At 36.8% G+C, this 24,512-nt stretch overlaps 1 protein-coding gene across 1 annotated transcript in view; it reads right to left on the reverse strand.

The window, feature by feature from the left end:
* The window catches only part of KCNT2 (potassium sodium-activated channel subfamily T member 2), a 115,445-nt gene that overhangs the window by 47,307 nt on the left and 43,626 nt on the right, over positions 1-24,512 (reverse strand). Inside the window, exons 10-12 of the mRNA XM_053985768.1 lie at positions 4,973-5,153; positions 2,712-2,876; positions 1,030-1,166 (exon numbers count right to left, since the gene is read on the reverse strand). Of these exons, the coding sequence (XP_053841743.1) occupies positions 1,030-1,166; positions 2,712-2,876; positions 4,973-5,153 (483 nt within the window). The remainder of the gene's footprint in view (positions 1-1,029; positions 1,167-2,711; positions 2,877-4,972; positions 5,154-24,512) is intronic.

A 24,512-nucleotide genomic window follows, 5' to 3' on the forward strand; every position in this document is an offset into this window, starting at 1 on the left:
TTAAAAAGAAATACACCAAACATCTTGGGTACTGGGTACTTGGTTTCATATCCAACATTCTATTAAATTCCCACTATACTTCTTCCCTCAGGAGAGGTTGAAAATTATTCTGTGACAGGTACATTCAATTACATGTTCTGCAGGAAAAAGCACAGTTCCACAGCTGACTACCTCCAGGTTATTATAAGTGAAATTCAAGATTATATTTAGGGAACAGCCTAATTTTAATTCTTGTAATGTGTAGAACAAATGTCAGCTAAATCCACATATGAATTCCTTCTTGAAATCAGCAAGAAAGCAAGAAAAAAAAACAAAAGAAAGTAGGATCTCTCCAAAAGAAAATTTCTAATCCTGAACAAAGCTTTCTTGTCTTGTCAAATTTTAAAAACTGGTTTTTTCAGTGGCAGAAGTCTGAGAAGGTAATACTGCTCATGAAGCTTCTCACAGATGAGATTCTTGGAAATAATTCCCCTCAGGTAAAGAATGAAACAAATAGCCAGACAGGTAATGGCTTAATTTTAGTTATCTACAACACAGAGCAATGCAGATGAGTTAAATCAGTTATTTTCTAAGAATCACCTTTCCCTCTCTTTGGAGAGTTTAAAGAGATGACCCTTCTGCATGAATTCCACTGTGAATTCCTTTGCAGCTCAACTGATTGAGCACTGGGGGGAGGTGTGTGTGAGGAACTGTGCTTGACTGATGTGTTTTGATAAATGTCATGCTATTAATTGGCAGAGAGCATCTCTTAGAAGTGGTGGAAGTATGTGGTAAGAGGAGGGCCCTGAAGAGTTCAGGTATGTATAGCAGAACAGTTGCTTAATGTTACCAGGCTGAACTTAAAAAACCAAAACTGTACATTGGGTTCAAAATTTCAGATATTAAGAAAAACAAGTTCTATCAAAGAGCTTTGCTTCGCCTTCTAAATAAACATGACTTTCCTTCTAGCACAGATTTTCTTGCTTGCTAAAGTTATTTATCAAACAGTATGAATGAAAAAGTAAAAAAGAATGGTCAACATTTGCCTACTTAGCTCTCAATAGGTCTTGATCTTTTAGGGCTGAGCCTTGCAGGTAGATAACTCTTTGGGACCACATTGGGATTTGTAACACCCTTCGGACCTGAGCATCCATCTCCGTAGGACACAAAATAACCACATAATAGTCCTGTCAAAAAAGGAAAAAAAGGGGAAATAGTCATGGTTAATGTTGCTGGAGAATGAGTCAACAGTGACTTGAGATGTCAAAAATGTCTCGGGTAAGACGCTGACAGGCAGAATTTATTTCCTCAAAATTCCTCCTTCACATTAATGGGCCAATCCAAACTGCTTCCTGTGCTACTTGGAAAAGGAAAAGCAAAAATTGTTTGAAGGATCCATAAGTGCACAAATGAAAAGGAGGGATAAATGGAATGTGGGAGAGGAGAGTGAGAGCTTAGGCCAGGCTGGTCATAAAAATCTTCCTTTCTGCAACACAGAGATTTCTGCAGAAAGCAAAATGGCACTGGATGCAGTGCACCATCTGTATCCTTCAGCTTCTCAGTGCACAGAATCATTAAGGTTGGAAAAGATCTCCAAGATCACTGAGTCCAACTCAATTTCAGCTGTGAAGGGAATGTATATAAGCCCTTTTAAATTACCTGTGTAGTATTAAGGCTTTTCTTCTTTGTTTCTAGTGTATCACAGAGCCTGGCTCATTCTTCAGCTTAGTTAACGAAATATTGTGTTTCAATTTGTGTTTGTATCTATAAAGGACTGGATTTCTTTGTGCAATTGCTTATGCCTCTTACTAGCTAATTGTTTTGGGGAATATTTTGGATTTGGGATTTGGCAAATTGCTGCTCAGCCATTTGAGAGTTGTATTTGTGTGATTCTTGCAGTATTTAATGAAGCATGATACCACAGGTAACTTAGCAAAAGACACAGAGAAGGTTTACTAAAAGGGAGAGTCTGTAGCAAAGACAATGATAAAAAATCCAAATTGATATCTCATGGAAATAAGTTTCTAGATGTTCCAAATCAGCCATATGACAAGTTTGCATTACCTAGGGAATATGTGTACACTAACAAAATCTGTGTATTCTGTCAACATCTTTGTCCTTTAAAGTACATGAATTTATTTCTTAATTTCCACAATTCCAAGAGGATCTTATCTCTGCAATCCTGTACAATGTGCTCTAGGATGACCCTGCCTGAGCAGGGAGGTTGGACCAGATGATCCCCAGTAGAGCCTTCCAACCTGACCCATTCTGATTCCTAACGCTGGCAAAAAACAAAGCAAAACGTGAAAACCAAAGGATGTTTTTAATTGTGAGGATTTTTGGATCCAGTCCCAAAACAATGGGGAAAAAATAAATTGAGTAGCTTTCATTTATTTTCTGTTTTAGGGCAGAATCTAAGGAATTTGCATGGAAATACCTGTTTCTAAAAAGACTGGCACAATTCAACAAGACACTATTTCTACCTATTTACTCTTTTCCCCTCAATACCTCAATTTAAAATGCCTCCAAACTCTGTATCTCAGCTTCTTACTGCAGATATAGATTCCCAATTCACCTATCTATTCCCAAAAACAGTTTTACTAATTAAAAACAATTTCAGAAACTTTTCTTAAAAAAAAACAAACAAAAAAACAAACAAAAACCAAAACAACAAACAAATGAAGTGTTTTGAGGGGTTTATTTGTTTGGGGTTTTTTTTCCATTCTCAGTACCTGCAGTCTGGGGTGGGCATAGAATTCATTTAAGAAATCCATGAGTAAGTCAATCTTCAGAGAGCTCACACACAGCACAACGTGTTTTTCCGTCTGAGCTCTGTATCTGCTGTAGTTTCCTCCAGACTTTTGCCTCTCCATCCACAAATATGCCAGCTGTTCAAACTGCAAGAGATGCTGATTGTCAGTGCAATAGAGCCCAGTAGGTGAGCATTACAACTCTATCATGACTTCACAATGTTGCACTGTTCATCCCACGCCCCTGTGAAAAGCTGCCCTTAGCCCCAATATCTTTTTCTTTGTAAAATGTTCTCTAATAAGGTGATCACAAACCACAGCATTAGTGCCAGAATCTAACACACACAAACAGCAGTGAAAATTCATTAAAATACCATCGGATTATACTAAATCACAGGAGTTTAGAAAAGAATGAAGGCTAGTACCTTATTCCTTTAGGTAATTTATGCCTTCTAGCTCTCTTTTTCTAGTATTGTGACATAATTGCTTCCCTTATATGAAAGGTTAAGTTTCCACACACATACTGTGAATATACTTGGAAAGAGGCACCATTTTTTTTTCTTAGTTCGGGCAATAATTCTTCCCAGAGATTTTATAGTGTTCTGAAGGTGATGTTCTGTAAACTCTCTTATCTGCCTTACAATTTTAGATACAAGTTAAATACACAGCAGCTGCTAATACAGCAGGTTTGCCTTTGCCAGCTGAACAATATATGCAGGTATGAGAATACTGTAACAGTCTGTAAAGAAACATACAAATACCAGGTCAAAGATTCTTGTAAGTAACACATGCTTGATACTGAGATCAATTTAACTGTATGGCTGTGTGATAGCATCTTTTTCTCCTCCACATTGCACTGATGGAGAGGCTGAATCGTGAATAATAACTGATTTCATTTCATTGCAGGGCTCAGGAGAGAATGCCTCCCACTCCATTATGTGTATGGAAAACTATATGAAGCCCCATTATCACTACAAAGGTATAAAATAAAGTAGCTAATAATAGATAAATTTATATGAAATTCCAGTCGATTCTAGGTTATTTACTGCTCCTGTGGAGCTCTCGGACCTGAAGTATGTATCAGAACCACCTTAAGGATGAAATTTCTATGTCCCAGGAAATTCCAAATTTCTTAAACAGAGCACATTTTGGTTTTCAATAGAATATATATTTTGCTAATTTTTCACTGAGTGAGAATATAATTGTGTTGGTGCATATGGCTATGAATACATACATTCAATATTTAATTAGAGTGTTAAATAACATCAAGAAAATTAATGCTGAAAGCTTGAGCTTCCGCCCTCCTAGGGTTTATGTGTTGTCTGCCCACACTGAGCTTTAGTTCTCTGCCAAAGAAGCAGAGACTGGAAACTATGGCTGTGTGAGAAACTTTGGAGCTTCATGGTCTAGCAGGTCTACTGTAAGCTTTGATAAAAACACAGAGTGTCTCCCCACATCCTCTTTTTCTGGCACAAGGGCTGGGTGATCACCACGTGTGCAACAGTGAACATCCTGGCAGGGTTTCCCATGTAACCTCAGGGTTTCTGTCATCCAGCTTCACCTAATGAGCTGGAAAATGCTTGTTACAAATTTAATAAAGCTGACTGACTCCTTGAAGTACTTGGATTTTCATAAATTGCTCTTTCCCTGTTGAAACTGTTAGAAGTCCTAAACTTAGGCAGCCATGAAAAATTCCTAAATGTGCTGCTGGCTCAGTGTGCATGTGTTCCATACACAGCTGTGAACCCAATTTGCTTGAGTTGCAGATTTAATGAGATTTTTTTCAAGTTAGCACTGAGCTGTAAGAATAAGAGAGGAAGTGGAGAGAACCAAGATTAGAAACAGGGAGAGCCTGCAGAGGAAAAGCTGTACTCATAAAGAAAGTGCTGGCTACTGTTGTGGGGTTTTTTTGTAATTGCTCCATTAATAACAAACCCATATCTCAGGATAAAGGAAGGCCTCTGTGGTACATGACCAATGCAAAAAACTTTCATCAGCACTTGAAAACTGTTATCAGTGCCCTGTTTTTTAGTATAAATCTAGAGTATAGGAGAACATACAGGGAAAAGGGAAAAAAAAAGCATAATAGGAGAGATAGATGGTTCTTTTTTCTGACATTTTCTGTGCAATAATAATAGTAACAATAAGTTATTGTTAAGTTATTATTTCAGTTATTGTTTCAGTTATTTTTTCAGTAATTGTTTCAAAACAATTCTAAAGAGAAAAAAAAAATCCACATTTACCTGTATGGGCAACACCACAAGAGCAACACAGATCATAATGACAACAAGCAGCTTTGAAGGCCATATCTTGGGTGTAACATCCCCAAAGCCCACAGTAGAAAATGTCACTATGCAGAAATAAAGGGAGTCAAAGAGAGTCAACCTGTTTCCTGCTCGTTCCAGATGCTGAATTCCACAAATACTACGTAGAAAAGAATGAATAAAGACATGAAAAATAAAAACTGTTCAAGCTTGATGATTATAGGTGCAGAGAACTATTTTCAGAATTCATAAATTGCTTAGCAAAAACATTTTTTCAAAGAAAAGTAAAAATTAGTATCAAACCAGAAGAGCTATATTGTTACAATTTTCAAGTATCATTTGTAATAAAAGAAACACACTTTTGATTATTCTAATATGATAGGCACAACTGTTGCTAGGTTTTGCTTATTGGCTGTTGTGAAGGAGAGGTGGTATATAGAACATCATGGATTGATGCAATTCCTTTCTAAACCAGAACAAAACAGATGGTATAGAGCTGCCACCATTCAACATTTTTTATAGATATGTTTCAACTTTTTCAGGGAGGTTTGCTGCCGTGGCCAAGAAAAGTGCACATACAGCTTTCTGTAAATCTGTCTCTCTTTATGTTGGTCCCTGGCCCTTTCTGTGGCAAAGTTACTGATGTGAACCAGTTTTGAGAGCTGGTTGCACATTGGGAGGTTACTGTTGGCACAAATGGGTACTGACTGGAATAAAGTGAATGTGGGAACTGCAGACTAATGAATTATCAGAGGAAAGAGCATCCAGGGTCAGCCTTCAGGTAGGAAGTGGGAGGTGGCAATTGGTGAGTTTCTGCTCACTGAAAGTACAGAATAGAAATACGGGGCTTGGCTGGGCCTGTAATAGCAGAGCAAGTGGAGTTCACCCCTTCCAGTCACACATTCCTGAGAAGAAGTAAACAGCAGCCCAAGTTAACTGGCAATTATTTTTCTTGGAATCAGCAGGGTGTGCTTTTGGTAACAGAATCTGTAACAGAATCTCTCTACAGGTCATCCTGCTATTTCAAACACTGCAAATTTCAAAAATATTTCACTTTGTAAATATGTATCATGGCAAAGAGCTTCCCAAGCTTAAAATATTATCTTCTCTGATACAGTGGAATTACTTAGTTCAGTTCAGGCTTTTAAATTATATTCAACTATGTAAAAAAAACCCCAATGTGTGAACCACCCTGAACAGCACTTTTTCCCCTTGGAGCTAGCAGGATGATTTCTCCTCAGAGAATTAGATAAATAATTAATAAATCATATTCCTCAGTAATTATTCTAGAACATACTAAATAGTATTTCTTCATATATGGGATCCAGATGGTAAGAGTCCCTCATTAGTATCTGCCATGGGAAGACCTTTGCATCACCAGGGAGACCCTGTGTTTATAACAGTGTTAGCAGTTGTTCTTCTTTTCTCTGTTCTGTTCTCCAAATATAATTTAGCTGTGGGCAGTGGCATTTCCAGAACATATGGATCAAATTCCCTGTTTCCTTTTCACAGTTCTAGCATTTGTAGTTTTCACACATCTCAAAATGTTCTAAAAAGGGTGGGTTTTTTTCCCTGTTGTTTGCCTAAGTTTCATACTTCAGTCAGAACTGATATTTATATTCCTATCCAGTTCATCCCACATTTTTCACTGGAGTTGTAATCTAGATCTTCCATTATTTCACTATGTTCACAGTTTTGCTGGAGGTTTTTTTGGGGTTTTTTTTAGTAAAAGGATAATTATATTTTTATCCCTGAAAATACTAACAGAAGGACTGTAAGTAATTATGCTAATGAAGCTTTCTTTTGGTCTCAGACACGGAAGTTTCTCAAAAGGCTTTTCTAGTTTTAATATGAAATAATGAAGTAAATTGTAAAGGCATTGAAGCATGGAAAAATGAGCTATTTTAATATCAATATTCACATAAGTTACATGTTGTTTTAAAAGCAGAATGGAGATGGATTTTTAATTCTTTATTTTTATTATTCCTATTCACCTGTGTGTATTTTCTTCTCTCTAGTTGCCTTTTGTGGATATATCCCAGAAATACATAACCATAATTTGAGGAATTAAGCTCATAAGGGCCAGAAAAGCAAGTTACACTGAGCCAGGGATATGGTTCCCCTCCAACAAGACTTTTACACCATTGCCCTCAGCAGATTAAATATCTGCAGATGGGGTTGTATTGAACCATAATGCATGAGCCTATCATTGGTAGAAATGTGGTTTTTCTGGTGCTCATACCTGTGAAATTGCTTGGTGTTTGTAAATGCAAAAGGGTCAGCTTTACTTCTTGTATCTGACAGGATGGATTAAAATATAAAAATTTGATACCATCAGGCTGTTTTTTTTCTAATTTTCAAGGAATTAAAATTGTTTGTTTATTTCTTGCTTTTTTATAAAACCTTAACATTTTTAATAGCTTGATGACAGGAAAATTCAGGTCTTGAATTATTGTTGTTGTTGTTATTATTAATATTTCCATAGCCAGCCCACCCAATCATACTTGGGCTGAATTGAAATAAGGTAATATACCATGAACCATTTCAACCTTTTCCAAGTGAACAATAGAATTCCTGTTGAATTTAGTAAGATCAAGACTTCATTTGATCAGCTCTACCCCTTTACAATTCTATGTATTCCTATTCCTTGAAGCCATCAAAATAATGTGCCTGATCAAAAATATTGTGGATTTGAGATGTTTCTCACTGAACTTAGTGGGCATGAGCCAGAGCTGCCCAAATTTAGTTAACAATATTAAAGTCAGCAAGACAAGGGAGCTGCTTCTTTGCTGAAGAAGAAATTCAGCTTGAAGCCCTCACCCTGCACATGGGAATGATAAATCCAGAATCAGGCTACCAAGTCTGGGTGTTTTGGTGCTCTGCTGTTTGTCTTTACTGGAGCCAGAGAGCACAAACTGCAGGAAAAAAACTGATTTTCAAAGAGACAGCTTTAAGGAAGTCTAATTAAAAATTAAAATATTATCTCTGTGACTACTCTCCCAAGAATATTACACTTTCAGCTCACCAACTATGCCTTTAGAGAAATGTTACTCAGCACTGATAGCACATTCCCATCTGTTTGGGAATTACCTGATTATACCTTAGAGAGAGTGCAGTGGAACATCAGTGGATGCCCAAGAAGCCAAGTCCACATGGATTAGTTATTCCATTCCCCAGAACTCATTGACATCTTTTAATACATCCCAATTCCTTAGATGAATAGTATCAGCTTTCTTTTTCAGAAATGAGGTGTTAATCATTACTTTTAGCATAAATTCTGCACGTAAAAATACACATGTTCTTGGCTGCTTTCTTATGTTTCCTGACATTATGAAATGTGCAGTAATTCAGGCTTCATATTTTGCCTGTTTTGATATTTTTGGTGATATTTTTACCTCCTTGTTTGCTTCCTTTTCCTCTTTCATCTCCTGAAGGTAAGTAATTTAGTCATCCTTGGATAAACAAAATTATTACAAGCAGGAAAGGAATGTACAGTAAAGGCAATGCTGACACCTACTTGTTTTTGTGGAGAAAATAAACCACTGTAATAATCAGTACACAGAGAGTCCCTAGCTGTGGGCAAATAAGGCAAATTCAGCACCTTCTATGCCAATTTTAGGACTCCTGTGAATTCAGGAAGGTTGTCTTTTCACAATGGATCTAAGGGAGGCACTCACAATTCAGCACAAATATGGGTTTTTTTCCAGAACAAAATTGCTTCAATGCAGAGGAGATTTCTATTTCTAAAAAAACCCACAGAAAGCCAAACTAAGTGTCTGCTGAAGCAAACGTAGTATCAGAAAATGTATTACAAACATCCAGAGGACAGAAGTATCTTTCCAAACACTCTGCTACCACTGCACTTGAAAAACAAAAAGTAAAGAGAATAACATGTAATCTCTGAAGACTGGTAATGTTTAGTTTGGGTATTATTTGAACTATTGAGAGTTCAGTCTCTGTTTTACTGGAAGCTTTCTTTCTAGTTCCAGGAATCTTTGTTTGCTTGAGTATCTTATGTGCCAAAACTAACTCCTGCTTGTAAATAAGCTGTCTCTACATGCACTACAGAAATAAATACTGCAGAGTAAAATAATCCCTGAGACAGTTTTTTATCACGTTGCAGAAGCATGTCACAGAAATGGATGTAACAAGAACCATTTGGATGGTATTTTGCAAATATTGTACATAACTATCCTTATTTATAACCAATTGTTTAGAGTCTATTTGATATCAATTTATATTTTCATTTCTCAGCGCTGACAAATTAATCTAATTTCTACATTTTCATTTCTAGAGAAAATTATTGTTTACACATACAGCTTCTTGAGGCCTAAAATAATGCACTAGAGGCTGAGCCAAAAGTCAGAGCTGCTTCTGTGTGCTGAGGATTAGGCAGCAACTGCCAGCACTTTTCTTTGGAGCTGTACCTTTGAGCTCCACCTTGTGTAATTACTTTGCCATGTTTGCAGCAGCTGGCTGAAGGGAATAGCTAATGAATGTGTTGAAATCAACATGGATTCATTTGCTCAGATTCAGTGTGATTCTGTGGCAAAGGCTCAGTGCTTCTGTACTACAGAACCTACACCTGAAATAATTCACAAGAGTAGCAATCCTGCTTAAGCAAATGTCCTCAATAGTTTCTCACATCTAAAACTCTAAACAATTTCCTCATATCCTACCAGAGAATTGTGATGCTAGCAAAAATTAGAAATTAAACTCTCATTTTTTGATTGTCCTATACTGCCAATTGTTATTAATGTTATTTCAACAATTTATGAGCCTACTATCACAGATTTCTTCTTTTTTCTTTATGAGAAAAATTGGAATGAACAGTCAATAAAATTGTTGACAGACCACTAACTCTAGTAAATATTCATGGCTAAAGTACAAATACAGTGAAATACTGAAGAAAAGGACCATGTTGACTTCCCAGGAAATACAGACAAGCATTTGAGACATATTTTACCACTATAGTGACTGTAATTGCTTAAGGAAACTTCCTCAATCTCTACACCAAAATAAAATATGCCTATAGAACAGTTTATTCTTTAGTCTTACTCTGGAAGATATAATATCTCATAAAAGTCTGGTAAATTTATAGAGGTCTTGCTTAAAATTGGCAAAAGGTGCTCACTACTTGCCAAAGTTGTTAATATTAAGCTGGTGCCAGTCTTAAATCCTTGAAATGAAAATGGTGCTGGGACTAATGCTGTATTTGGAGAATGCCCTGCTTTTTACAGAGGAAAACAGTTTTTCATACAAGAAATTGTCTCTGTGGGGTGTTCAGTCTTCTCTAGAACATCATGTAGAGCCAGATGCAGTTTTGTCCCACATTTTAGAATTAGACATTATGGAACAGCAATTCTCAGTGTGGAGATTTAGTATTCATACAATCATTAGACATGCAATTTTCACAAACTCCGGGCTGAATACTAATATAACTGGAGTGACATTAAAGTGCATTTCTTTTTCATTCCTGTATCAGATTCATGTGGAAATACTGTCTGTTGACTTCTGAGTGACAATACATGCAGAATGTGAAAGTGTTGGTAATCACCCTACCTGTGACCCAAAAACCTGATGCTTTCTGACAGAAACCCTGACTCTTTTGTGTAAATAATGAAGAGGCAAACAAAAAGAACAAGGGATGAGCAGAAACTGCAGCAAGTAAAAGAGTGAAGCAACAGTCACAAAATACTCTGACCAATAATAAAATGTTAATCCCATCCAAAAACCCTGAAGAGGAGGTTTCAACTTGCTAAAAACCAAATGCTTCAATTCTTTCCAAGACTTGTGCCTCTTCTCAGGTCTTTTCTGAAGTCAGTGCGTTTTTCTAATTTATTTTCTATAAACAATATTAAAATAGAAAAAAAAAACCCACTAGTTTAAGTCGATGTACAATTTTCATAAAGTTACTATGATGGAATTTGGAACAATGTATCATGTAAAATATATAAAATTTAAGCATTACAATGAGAAGATGCTATTTTCACCTTACATTCCACATAAAAGGCTTTAAAGCTGTAGGAATTACTGAATTTCAGGATATAGAAAATATTAAAGAAAGATGAAGGTTGTCATGCTGCCGTTAAAGTAAACTGGCAGAGAAATTCCCTTGCCGTTCTTAGTTGGCAACACCTGATCTAACAAATGCAGTAGATCAGCTGCAAGGTATTCCCTGACAGGACAAAACAGATACTGGACATTGTGGTTTCTTAATTTTAAAGGACCAACGTTGTAACAATTTCAGACATTTTTGCAACTCTAATGCCACTTCGTCAGACAGTTCAACATAAATATTTCTATTTTTCCAGGTAAGTTTTTTTCAGAGACCAGTATTCATTTTCATACAACACTGTCTCTTTTTTTTTTTTTTTTTTTTTTTTTTTTCAGAATCACAACAGGGAAGGGGAAGACTTGGATTAATTCAATAGGCTTTGAATCAAACTTTTCAGTTCTGTGGGACTTGGAACACAAGCTACAGGCAATGAATTTACTTTCACCACACAACAATGCCATCATGTCAGAAATTAATTTGGACTTTCTCTTCAGATGGAAAGGTCATTTTTGTTTGTTCCAATTTTACCTTTATCCCAAATTATGAAGTTTGATGACATGATTATTACTTATCCATGGTGTCCTTTATAAGCATTTTTCTGCCCCAAAGATCAGAACATTATATGCAGCTAATGGTTGCAAAAACTCAACTTATAAAAATAAACTCTCCCCCTAGGAACCATGTGATTTCCAGCAAGTGCAGAACATCTTGTTAAGCAGAATAGGGTATTATGAAATGACCAAGTGTATATAAATATTTGTTGAATCTGAGTGAGAACCTTTCTACTCCTGCTGCTGCCTTTAGTGGGATAAGAAGTGGAGCTGCAATTACAGAGCCCTGGTCATCGAGACTGCACAAGCAGGGTCCCTCTGTGGGCAGCCTTCAGCTCAGTGTGTTTCCACAGGCAGGTCTGTCCACACTTCAGCCTCTAAGCTCAAGGGTGCACCTGTATTTGTGTGTGCTTTCAGTCTGCCCAGAGCTTTGATGGTAAACAAAGTAAATTTTGGCAGCCCAGCTTCAGTGTGTCAACACTGTGGCACCCAAGAGCTGGAGCCTGAGGTTCTGGTCTGCTCACACAAGGAGTCAGAAACTACTCAGGAAACAGAATCATGCACTCACTACTTAACCACCAGATACTCCTCACCTGCAGAGTGCTACAGAATTAGGTGACATTCTATACCTATCCTTCCTTGGGAAGAATAATTAAGTAATCTATTTATAATATTCAAAAATTATATGTGTTGTGCTGGAAAATTCAAATGCAAACCTCTAATTTAATACACCCGATATGTTATGTTTTGGAACATCATGTTTAATGTTTCTTGCAATAGTTTTGAAACACTCTTATGGTGTAACAGTTGTTATGCAAACCACCCACACTACCTCAATCAAACTGAACTAACAATTGAAAGATTCATCATCTGAATATTTGTTAAATGTGCATAAGAAAAAGCTAATCCAACGTGCAGAATATTCTGTGAGCTACTGACAGAAACCTTTTGTTAATCTTCAACCTAACTCAAGTCATGGCATATTTTAATGACAAATGCATTTAATTTTATTGTTAAGTCAAAATTCTCTCCTTATCCGATTTTGCATTTTCATTTGATTTTTAAGGATATTCATGGATCTTCCTTACACTGACATCCATTTTTACATCTCCTTGACAGCCTTTCATCTGTCTGCACTTTGAGTGCAACTTCTTTTTGCTGCTCTCATTGCTGCTATTGAAACAACTGCTTCAGGACAAGCCAAGTTAGCTTTCTCCAGCTGCAACATTTTATGGTTGCTAGCACCATAAACAAAAAAGAATTTCTTAGAAAATAACAGATAAGTAATATTCAGGAAGAATGGACTTTCTTGCAGTACTTAACCTGTGAAACTCACACCAGTAACAAATACAGACTGGAGTGGTCTAAAACTTACAAGTGACTCCAATCAACTGCCTCTTGTTTTATCCCCTTTAACCACAGCCATGAAGCACGGAAAGCAGCCCTTTGGAAAGCTCACAAGTGGTATTTTCCTTTCCAGCTTAAATTTCCAGAGACTTTAGGTAATGAGACTTTGGATAATGAGAAACTTTCTATTGTCCTCCCTTCTGGAAACTATTAATATAGAAAGAGTGTTTAAGATAAAAGGCTGTAGTCAAATCTCATGAGGACAGTGGTGTACATTTCTTGCATTTCAGGATGCCCTGTGAAAACACTGACTTATCAGTGGTCTTTGTTCTCATAGTGTTTCCCTTCAATATTTTGGCTGTTACATGCACAAATTTAGCATCTAAGCTTCTTTCATATGCCTAGGTGTTCTAAGTGTTTGTACCTCTGTCAGTGAGGTCACCCATACAGGAAAGAACAAAGGCCACCAGTTACTGTCAGATCTGTAATCTCCCTGTCAACATTAGAAACAGAAAATCTGGCCAATAATTACAGAGAGATCTCTGCAGCTTGCCAGCAACGTTTGCTGGATCTGGGCTACAATGTAAACCCTCTGCATGTTTAGTTTGTCCTCAATGTAAGTGACATTCCATGAGAGTCTTAAGGTAAAGGCAGCTCAAACAGGCAGTGAGCTAAACAGAAGCATTTGCTATGCTGCTGCTTTACAAGGGGAGTGTCCACACAGCTGCTTAAAGGGGTGGCTTATGGGCAGACCCAAGAAAAGTGCACTGATATATCCAGTCTGTCTATTTAGAACATTGTCTGCAGATTCATGGTGAGCAGAAAGGTCACTGCAGAGTGCAAGATACAAAGGGGTGTATGGAAACTGCAATGTAATCTAAAATATAGCCTGAGTTTTTTTTTAAATACTCATATGGTATGCTTTGGCTCTTTTATTTCATAACAAATTGTTATTAAAAAACCAGAAGCACACATGAAAATGTGTGCCACATAAATAAATTTTCCTTGTTTGCGTTCCTTCTGGAGAGGTATTTTTACTTCAGAGACACCTCGTTGTTGACCTACAGTCTCAGCTAGAGACAACCCTTTGGACAGTGACCAAGGAAACAACTGGCCTGTGAAAAAGATATAATTAAGCACCAGACTTAATGCTTAGGTTTGCTAAAACACCAGAAAGGGGGGAAGTCTTAAATGGAGGTTGTGTAATGGGGTGAAAATTATAGGAGATAATCTGTGAGGAGATAAAAGCAATATATTCTATCATGCATTACAGGGCAGACTCCTCTATGGTTTGAGTTCCTGCTTGGAAACCCAGCAATTTTTTTAGCCCTGAGCCAGAGGGCTTGTACACCTTGAACTCTCTGTGAATTGTTTGATCAACAAGCTCTGGGATTTCACTGTCATCATTTTCCTCCTGCTCCTCACTACTGTTAACTCTGCTTTCCATTGAAATCTGGTGATTTAGTTGGTGATTTAGTTGAGTGAAAAATCCTGAACTTATAATACTTAAAGAGTTTTCTGAAAGTCAGAGAAATTTTCTTTGGGACACCTGTTTTGACAATGTGCTTGCTTGAATAAAAATTTCCAAGTCTAGTAATTTCTTTGGCTGAAATTCAAACGGATCTATACATATTACTCTTTTCAAAAAATCATTGAACTCCAAAACCTCACAAGACTCTTGAAATGTGAGGTTTCACTGTTCAACAAACATAAGCATGTTTAGGAAAAAAAACAGTATACATGATTAATACTCATCATCTAAAACAAGGGCACAGGTGGTGTCATAATGACCAAAAAACAGGAGACACGTGAGTGAAAAGGGGAACTTCACCCAGCAGTCAGGAAAATGGGATTAATGATCACAACACCAGAGAGATGAAGGCAGGGAGGAAGAAGAAGGAAGATCACTGTGCCTAACAGGACTGACAGCATATTCTATAATCTCTGCTATGTTTTGTCTGGCATGTTTTCCCCTTGATTGCTTAGCCCATGGAGAATATTCAGTAAGATTTTATTCTTACTATACACACACACTACAACTCATAAAATTAGACTTTCACTCTGAATATTCAAGAAGAAGCATTTCATATTTGCCTTAAAGTTGGCTGAATATTTTGTGCAGTTTTTTCTTTTACAGTTTTAGAATATTAGTGAACTAAAAGAGACCAAGTGAAAGAGTACAGTTAAAAGATGACCTGCTATCATTCTTTTTGCCACAGGGAAAGGTAAAACAGAAGTAAATTTCTTTACTGAGAGGGTGTTTGGGCAGTGCAACAGACTCCCCTAGGAAGTGGTCCTGGCACCAAGCCTGTCAGAGTTCAAGAGCCATCTGGACAAAGCTTTAAGTCCCAAAACTATGATTTAGTTTTAGGTAAACCTCTTAGGAGCAGGGAGTTAGACTCGATGATGGGTTCCTTCCAACTTGAAATATTCAGTGATTTATCCAATTTTAGTAAATGCAAGTACATGCCCATATGTAGCTGTGCCCTCTCATCAGTAACTTTATTTTTAACTTCTTTGCATAAGATATTTGCATTTACTTGTTTTTCCTCTGCTCATCTCTAATGAAAAGAAACTTGCAAAATACAGGACTGTATTTAAACCAAAAAGCAGATTAAGTGCTCATTCTCAGCAGTTGACTAAGGCTTGTCATGTACAAAAGCCAATGGTAATAATGACCTTAAATATACAAAAAAAGTAACTGAAATGGAATGCCACAAAGAGTTTTGTTCTGAACAAAGCCTGCAGTTAGAGCAGACTGTGATGTAGTGGTACCTTTAAACAGCTTTGTCTCTGGTGTGATCCCCTACTCCTTCAGCAGGAGGGAATGCCCTGCTTGCTCTGCAGGGTCATCACAGTGTTCTGTGCCCAGAGGAACTGACAATCACATTTCATGCCTGCTGTTACCTTTGCAGTCTACAAAGTCAACCCATGGCTTGGTCTTCAGTTTTTACTAATGAACAGTGATTATTTTTAGTTCCTTATCGCTGTGACTCAGGCACGTCCACTCTGACATACACTTCCATATGGCAGAAATGCACAACTTCCAGCAATGGGAAAAAATACAGCTGTGCTTGTGCAAAGAATGGGGGCCTATGTTCAGCTTTAGGGATATACTTGAGTTCCTTTGAGTACATTTAGCTATTTTACTGAGGCTGAGATAACACAACTCAACTAATTTACTACTTTTAACTTTTTTTTAGGAGGTTTTAATTGCTAGTGGAAGTACAGAACTCACTAATCAGAGTGCTGTGTATTTGGATTATACCCTAAAGGGTCTATACCTACAAACTACTGTTTTATGTGTATTTATCACCCAAGTGTGACACTCTATAGCACTCTGTGCTTCTACTCTTCACTTCTTTGAAAAACATCTGTCTAAACATTATAGTAATTTCCAATGGAACACCAGCTAGTCGGAATAGATTTTTTTAAAATGCATTTTAGATGTGATTGTTTCCTTTTAAAAACCATTGTAAGTGCATTAAAATACTTTTTTTTAGATGATCTCGTATCACAACCTGATCTCTGCCAAACCCTCTGAGATGTGCTTTCAACATACCAAAAAGTTATGCTTAATACAGACAGAGAGTGAGTGAATAGTTCCTGGAGGCTGGTGTCAAGTTCTGTTTGTATGGCCAAAGGTATATCAACCTTTTTTAACTCTTCACTTTCTGATTTGAGAAATATGAACTTTGCTTAACTTCACACCCTTAAAACATAGTTGGAATGTGAAACAGACAACAAAAGTGAACAAAGCACTGAAGAGTTAGGCTGATCCCAAATCACCATAATGAACTATTGCTCACTGGAGAACCAGAATAACTGATGGCATCTGATAACACAGTTAAATGTGTTAGCATAAACCACTACAAACACCAAATCTTTGTAAAGTAAAATAAATGGTTTGTCAGCCTATTGAATCAGTCAATGAAAGATATATTTATTTTTTTTAAGTCTGCATGCTAATGACAGCTTTATTTTTGAGCCAGGAATTGTGAGTGATGATGGTTTGATGCCAGCTACTGAATGGTGAAGTATTTACCACGAACACTCTCAACATAGTTACTCACCATTGTTACACTTGGCATTCTATTTCCTACTGTCTAAAATGATAGGATATTTTCAAAGACAGCATGTGAGTATCAAGTTTTTCTTTTTACTGCAAAGAAAAAATGAAGCTTATGAAATGTAATGCCTTCCTGTAAGGAAAGAGGAGGAAGACTGAGGGTTCTAGCACTTATTTTGTATATCAAATTGACCCTTTAAGGGGAACTTTACCTGTTTTTATTTAAGTCTTCCCAATACCCAAACCAAAACCTAAGGTTTATTTTTCCAGTATGATCATACATATTTCACATCCTGCAGGCTCTAGTTACACTCCAGATCAACTTTCATTCCAGCATTTTATTTTCCAGAAGTTATTCTTGTCACCCTTGTTCTGAAGGTAACAAACATCCTTTGCATGTGTAACATTTACATTTTCACACATGCAAAGGATCTATTTACAAGCTTGTGAGTTTATAAACCAATGGAAAGCCACTAGAAAACCTACATCCTAATAACCTGCATGCCTGCTCAGTTCACCTCCCTGGCTCCCTATGTCAAATCCTTTCATCTGACTGCATTTTTCCTTTGAATTAATCTTTGTCAAGTGTTGATAATTTTGAAGACATGCACATCTCAAATGCATATTGCACATATTAAAATATTGTTTTATATAAAAATATTAAAATATTGTTGTAAAATATTGTGATTGTTTTGGGTTTTTAAATGGAATATAGCATTCTATTTTTCTTTGCTATTCCTTATTTATCCTTGCTCTTTGGACAATCACTTCTAGATTTTCTCCAAACCCCATTTTATGACACAGAAAGCACATTTTGCTAAATTTTTTTTTTTTAATTTTACTAAGACATTACAGATTCCTCACAGTCACGCTATTTTATGCTTTGTTCCTGCAAAGGAACAAGAACAGGAATGCATTTAGACCAACTTTGAGGAGTTTTACATGCTGCTTTATATGTGTTGACAAGCCATAATTAGTTAATATTAGCAATAAGCTTTATTTTATTATCTCTCACAGAATTCAAAATACGATTGCTGGAGAAAGGACACCATGGAGATGCAGTCTTAGAATTGTATTTCTAACAGTCCAAATGTTATATGACTCAAAATCATTTGCTTTTTTTTCTTCCATTTGTAATGGTAATTGGTCTCTGCTGCCAGAACAAGCTCTGCTTGTCATGGTATCTGGTAATATTATTACTCTATTGCAAGATGTCATGATAATAAAAGCTGAAGTTCTCCTAATTGCATATTCAGAGTCCATAGTGTTTTCCAAAATATTGTGACTCCCTAATATTCTCAATGCATCTTTAATGAAATGTAGTCAAGATTATTGATGTAAATATTAGCGGCACTTTTTATCTGAGAGAGATTTTTACATCCCATGGAAGTTATTGTGGAAAATATTTGGAAAGAACCTGAGTGAAATTTTATTTCCTTCTTGGGCAGGGGCTTGGTTTTGAATAAATGATTTGCACTCTCCTTAAATATGCATATTCTGATTACTGAAGTTTCAGTACCTTCGCATGGCATTAAAAATTTATTAGAAGAGAAAGACAAAAATGCTTCAGAGGATAGAGGCTGGAACTTTCAGAAAGGTAAGTAAGTACTTCAATGTCTAACTCCCACCAAGAGTAAAGGCCTTGCAAGAGAGGCTGAAAATTCTTCCCAGTGTCAATTTAAAATATTGATTTATAGAATATATTATACACAGAATAGACTGTGAAATTGCAATTACATTAATTGTCAAAGGATGATTTGCCTGACCTATAATGTAAAGGTACACACCATATTGTACTGAAATATTGAGATACTGTGTGCTACAACAGACAACAAAAAATGTGGATAAGTTAATCTTGCCTTTCAAATTTATACAAATTTAAACAAATTTAACTTTGCCTACCTTTATCTACATTCAGTTTGGAGCTACTGATTTTCAGATTAACAAATCACCTGCAACCTGGTCAAATGAGCAAAGTTTGTAGCTTGAAAAGATCACAAGTACATGAAGCTGACTAATTTTCCGGGGTGAAATAAAAGAGCAGAAATCTCTCAATCACACTGTTTAACTGCTTAATTTAATATTTCTGTATATATTCCAAATAGGAGAATTTGCTTATAAATAATGTTGTTGACACTCCATTTTAGAGAGGCTTTGTGTAGGCAGCTTTCTAAGCTATCATTTAGTCTGATTATTTTTTATTTTAAGCAAACAAGATGAGTACAAATGTACCTCTCACACTAAGAAGATAATTGAGATTGAACCTTCTAACCTTTATGACTTTTTTCCACAGATCACAGTAAATAGACTATTTAAATTGTTATGAATTTTGCTGGTGTCTAGTTTTAAATATTCCATTACATCAGTGGCACAGAGAATTCCCTGCATGAGCCATGGGAAAGATGCTGACCTAATTATTTTAGAAATAACTATGTAGAAAAATCTAAAAAGATTAACAAAGGAAATATTATGTCACTACCAAATTAATAACTAAAATAGCATGAAAATCACTGTATAATTATCTAGGTTTCCATAGCAACTGTCTTTGATGAGTAGCCAAAAAGACTTCTGATTGAGCTTCAATACTTCTGCTCTCCCTGTAATACATGATTTCTGATCTGCCTTTGACAAACAACCAACCAGCATACATCCTTATCCTACAATCTTTAAGCAACACTCCTCAAAAGCACTAATCACCCACATGCTTTTTTCAGGTCTGAACTCTTGAACTTAAATATACAAAAATATTTTTCAAGTGTATTATTACAAATACAGAACTACCAAAAAAGAAAATTGTATATGGTAATAATTCTGTTGTGTCACAATACAATAGCTGCATAAAAATATGAAAAGGCATTAATCAAAGAAACAATTGTGGGGTTTATTTCATTCTTTCATTGCAATTTTCCATTACATTTGCTCACCTTTTGAAAAGCCTTGGCCATTTAAGTACTAATCATAGGCATGTAAGCAAATGGATCCCAGCGCTAGCAAAGGTGAAAGAAGTGTGGCTATCCCATAAATTCCAAAAGAAACTCTAAGAGTTTTATCTGAATTAGTTTCATTTAAATAATCAAAATTGGCAACTATTTTTGGCAACAGTGTTTTCGCATTTTTCTCATACAGCAGATTTCAACAAAGCCACCTTAGGAATTTCTGTACCTAAAAGAGATAAACTCTCTATTCAATATGTGTTTCTCCTACCAAAGCTCACGAGAATGTTGGCCTTGAGTTCATGCACACAGCTTCTCCCAGAAGGCAGTATTTCACATAAACTCTCACTGAATTCATAGATTATTTGCTCAGAAATAAAAAGTGGATATTTTAGGAAATGCTTTGCTGTTGACCTCCCAGGAGCTGCACAGCCTTTTCATCGTCCCCTCACTTAAGGAAGTGTTAAAGCAGTGTCTGAACTTGACCTCAATTTTCATTGCACACATGCACAGAGAAAGCACCCATCCATGCTGCCCTGGTTCCAGGAATTGAGGAGCAGGACAGGGGGAGGGTGGCAACTGGTCCAAAGGATGTGGAAGGTACTGCATGTGCCACTGCCCTACTTCTAGATCTACTTGCTGATGTTTGGAGAGTGCTGCACAGGAATACTTCAAAACAGAAAACAGAGACCCTGTGTTTGAAACAGGTTCCTGACAGATCTGCTTGGTTTCAGAGAAAGAAAAGTACCACTGCTATTACTTCAGTGCGTTGTGGGATTCTTGCTGAATAATTCATTTTGTATTATTTACAGTTACTTAGAACTTTCAATTAATGTTGTATAATATTCTGGGATTTAAATTCTGAAACTCTTGTTTATTCTGTTAGCTCCTGAAACCTCACATGCTTTAGTACTTTAGAATAACTGGATTCTGAAAGACAGAAGCACAGTGTTATCTTGTGCTGTCCTGATATGCAGAAAATCTCTCTCAATCAAACTGAGACTGGTCCTGAACACTGAGATTGCTGTACAAGAATACATAATATCACAGAAAGAACTGCAGACCCCAAAATCCACATTTTATTTTACATTACATAATCCACCAACACTTTTCAACCTACTTAAGGCTAGGAATCCTTCTTGGATAACTGCCATTGTAGGCTCCTGTCAAAATCAATACAGAAAGGTAAAGTCGAGACCTCCACGGGGTGATTTAGCTCCCTTCAGATCACCTTCTGAGGTGTTTATATCTACTTATTGATAATAAGGGGAACTGGAGCACTGAGATACCTTTTTCTCTCTAAAATCTTCTGTGATTAATCCTTTCTTGGTTGGGTGGTTTTTCTTCTCTGACATATTGTTCCAAATCATAAGGTCTTGACTTGTCTTGTTTGGACTAGATCATTGTTGGATTTGTCTTCACCCTTTCAAGCAATTTACTCCTACTGCTTCCTCTGGATGAGAACTGTGAGTGGATAACTGCCATTGAGGCTACAGTACTGGCATTCTACAGGTATTCTGTAAGCTACTGTCTGGAAACATCCTTATTTTCAGATGCTGAAAGCACTGAAGTGTAAAAAATCTTAAGATAGATCTCAGTGAGCTTTCCATAAAGCTTAAGCGAAGTTTGTGCAGGTTTGAGTATGAAAAAAAAAATAACTGTCCATCTCAAAGAATTTGTAGCCACCTCCTTCAAAAGCTAATCACTCTACACTGGTGATATATGACTAACACTGCTTTAAAATTCAAAATAACTTTTAATAGATGAGTCACTGTGTCACAGAAAGATGCCTGAAATACTCATTCGCTGTTATTTGTCTTCTTGTACAGTTTACAGAAATAATTAGTATTCCATTTGACAAACAAGTGCAAACATCCATTAGCTTAATGACACAACACATATTATGACTAGGTCTATAATTCTCGCTAGAACTCTCTCAGCAGTAACTGCTGAACAGTCTGTCTGTCATAGTGGAGCACACATGTTTTAGTAGATGCAAAATTGCTCTGGTTACAAGGCCACTGAAATGTTTAAAGAAAGAAAAATTATTGGACAGCCTAATCTATCTTTGACGTCAGGAAAAAGGAGAAAAAAGAACCCCTTGTATGTAATCTGTAAATTAAAGATACGTGAAAATGGTCTTATAGATTTACTGACCTGCAAATGAGTTCCACCCCCACATCCATAAACAATTATCACCAAAGATCAAAGAGTGGAGTAGAGCATAAATTTTGTTGTGGTTACTGTTTGTTCTGTAATGACACTGAAAATTGTCAGCTGTATACAAAAACACAGAATAAGCCTTTTTCTACTATACTCTGAGTGCAAAGGACAGCCTGAACAATGGAATCTAAAAACTGTGAGGTTAGCCAACCAGTTGTAACCTCAGATAACTTACTTTTTTACTTTTCATTGGAAAGCTTCCATCTGAATTGTAAGACATAAGCTAGCACGTGCCTATCTGTGTAACCACCACTTAAAAGATTCTGATGTTGAGATGTAAATGATGCCTTTACAGATGATGCACGAGGTGAAATTCATTTTCTGTGGGTTTCCTGCTAGTTATGGTAAAGTTATTTTGAAAATTCTTATTATATGCAGACAGGAACAAAGCCAATGAGGAATCTTTCTGGGCTTCATACCATATTATAAAATCGTGAAATTCCCATAAAAAGCTCCATTCCATCTCTGTCTATGTGTCTGCCAAAAAAAGGTGGCTTTGAACAGAAAACCCTGTGTTTTAAAGCTATATTGGCTTCACAAGTGCTGATGTTGCTCTTGCAGCAGATGGCACAAGCCTGGCAAGCAGGAGCTAAGGGGGCTGTGGGGTTTCAATTGAATCCACCCAGGGCCTGAGTGTCAGCAGGGAGGCTTGATGAGGGCAGGTATCAGTGGTGCCAAAAGCACACCATGAGCATGTCCCTCATCCTCTCAGGGGAAAGTGCTCTGCAACTGAAGGCACTGTGCTCAAGCTACTAATCCAGGCTTAGTCATTTTACTTTGCTGAAGCCGTGGTACTACATGGAGCAGGGCAGTGTTTCTAAATGGAGCCAGAGCATGCTTATGAGAACAGACTGGTGATGACTGAAAGGTTTTGAGTGTTATGCAAGTGCTGGTTCCCAAACATGTTTGGGGGCACTGACCTGGGTACTACTTCCCTTTGCAGAAAACATGAAAGATCAGTCTGGTGAAAGGCACTCCTAAGTGGATAGATTCCAGCAATGGACTTAGGTCCTCCTTCAGCAGGAAGGAACTCATCTAAGTTCTAAATTATGTCTATAAAATTCGCCATAGATGTAACATAATCAAAGACACTAAGTTAATTGATTTGGACTGTTTATAGAGGTTTTTTGAGGTATTTTAAATATATAATCAGTAGTATAAAGAAAGAATGTGTAAAAATGCCATTATGTGTGTTCACATAGACAAGAGTAGCATAACAACACTTGAACATAACTCCAGTCTTAGAGAAACTGCAGATATTTGAACAACTATTCTCAGTCAAAAAGTGCTTTGTTTCCTTAGTTACAGCATTACTGGGTGTCTTCATTTCATTTAGCTTATTTTCAAGTCTAGCAGGGTCAGTCCTAGGTCAGTAAATAATGAACTATAATGAAGTAGTATCTGCAGCTGTTGAGCCCAGCCATAATTACAGGTGAGCTTGCCACTTCCTGCATGTTTCACTGTCAGTTATCACAATGCTGGTGAGCAGGATACATAATTTGTGCAGTATTTCAGTAAAATATTGAAGTAGGTACGTAAAAAAGGTGGAGCAATATTTACTCAATAGCACCTTGTGTTGTAAAAAACTAAAAAGCAAAATTAAAAATGTCCAAATCCCTATGCATATAAAATTACATAATGTTCAATAGGAGATTAAATATCACAAAAATTCATTACTGTCTGGAACAGGCAGCATTTGTTATTAAACAGGTGTGTGGCCCTATGACAAAGGGTAAAATTGGACCATTCATTTAGTCTGGCTAGAGCAAACTCCTCTTCCAAAGGCCGTGTGCTATGTTACAGTTATTACCAAAAGGGTTAGGCAGCACATAACAGTGACTATCAGAAAAGCAAGCCAGAGAAATAAAATAAGAAAAAATCGAATTACTGTCTCCAAAATGACCCATCAAACTTTATCAATGTGCTGACCTAAAGGCATCTTGTCTGGCAAAACAAATACAGGTGATTTAGCCTTTCCACACAGAACCATCTTCTCTCTTCACTGTCCTCCAGTACACCAGCTTGTATCATGCTGTACACAGCCCTGTATTCCCCCTGAGTATGATTCTCAATTCTCAGGCACTACTGATGTGAAAGTTCTGTATTTTAAGTAAGCTACAGAGCTACTGTATAGCCAGACTAATCATGTAGTCTCCTTCATCTGCCTCCAGCCCTGGCTAACACCATATCGCTCTGGCACAATGTAAACATGGGGCAACCAAGTGGTGTTTTTCCTCTGGATGTAAATTCAAGTTTTTCAGGTCTTGCAGCAAAATATTCTTCAGAGTAGTACATTTTGGTTATTTGAACCTACTATCCACTACCGTCAGTACTCTAG

Source organism: Vidua macroura, chromosome 9, assembly GCF_024509145.1.
Source record: "Vidua macroura isolate BioBank_ID:100142 chromosome 9, ASM2450914v1, whole genome shotgun sequence".
NCBI classification, from domain to species: Eukaryota; Metazoa; Chordata; class Aves; order Passeriformes; family Viduidae; genus Vidua; species Vidua macroura.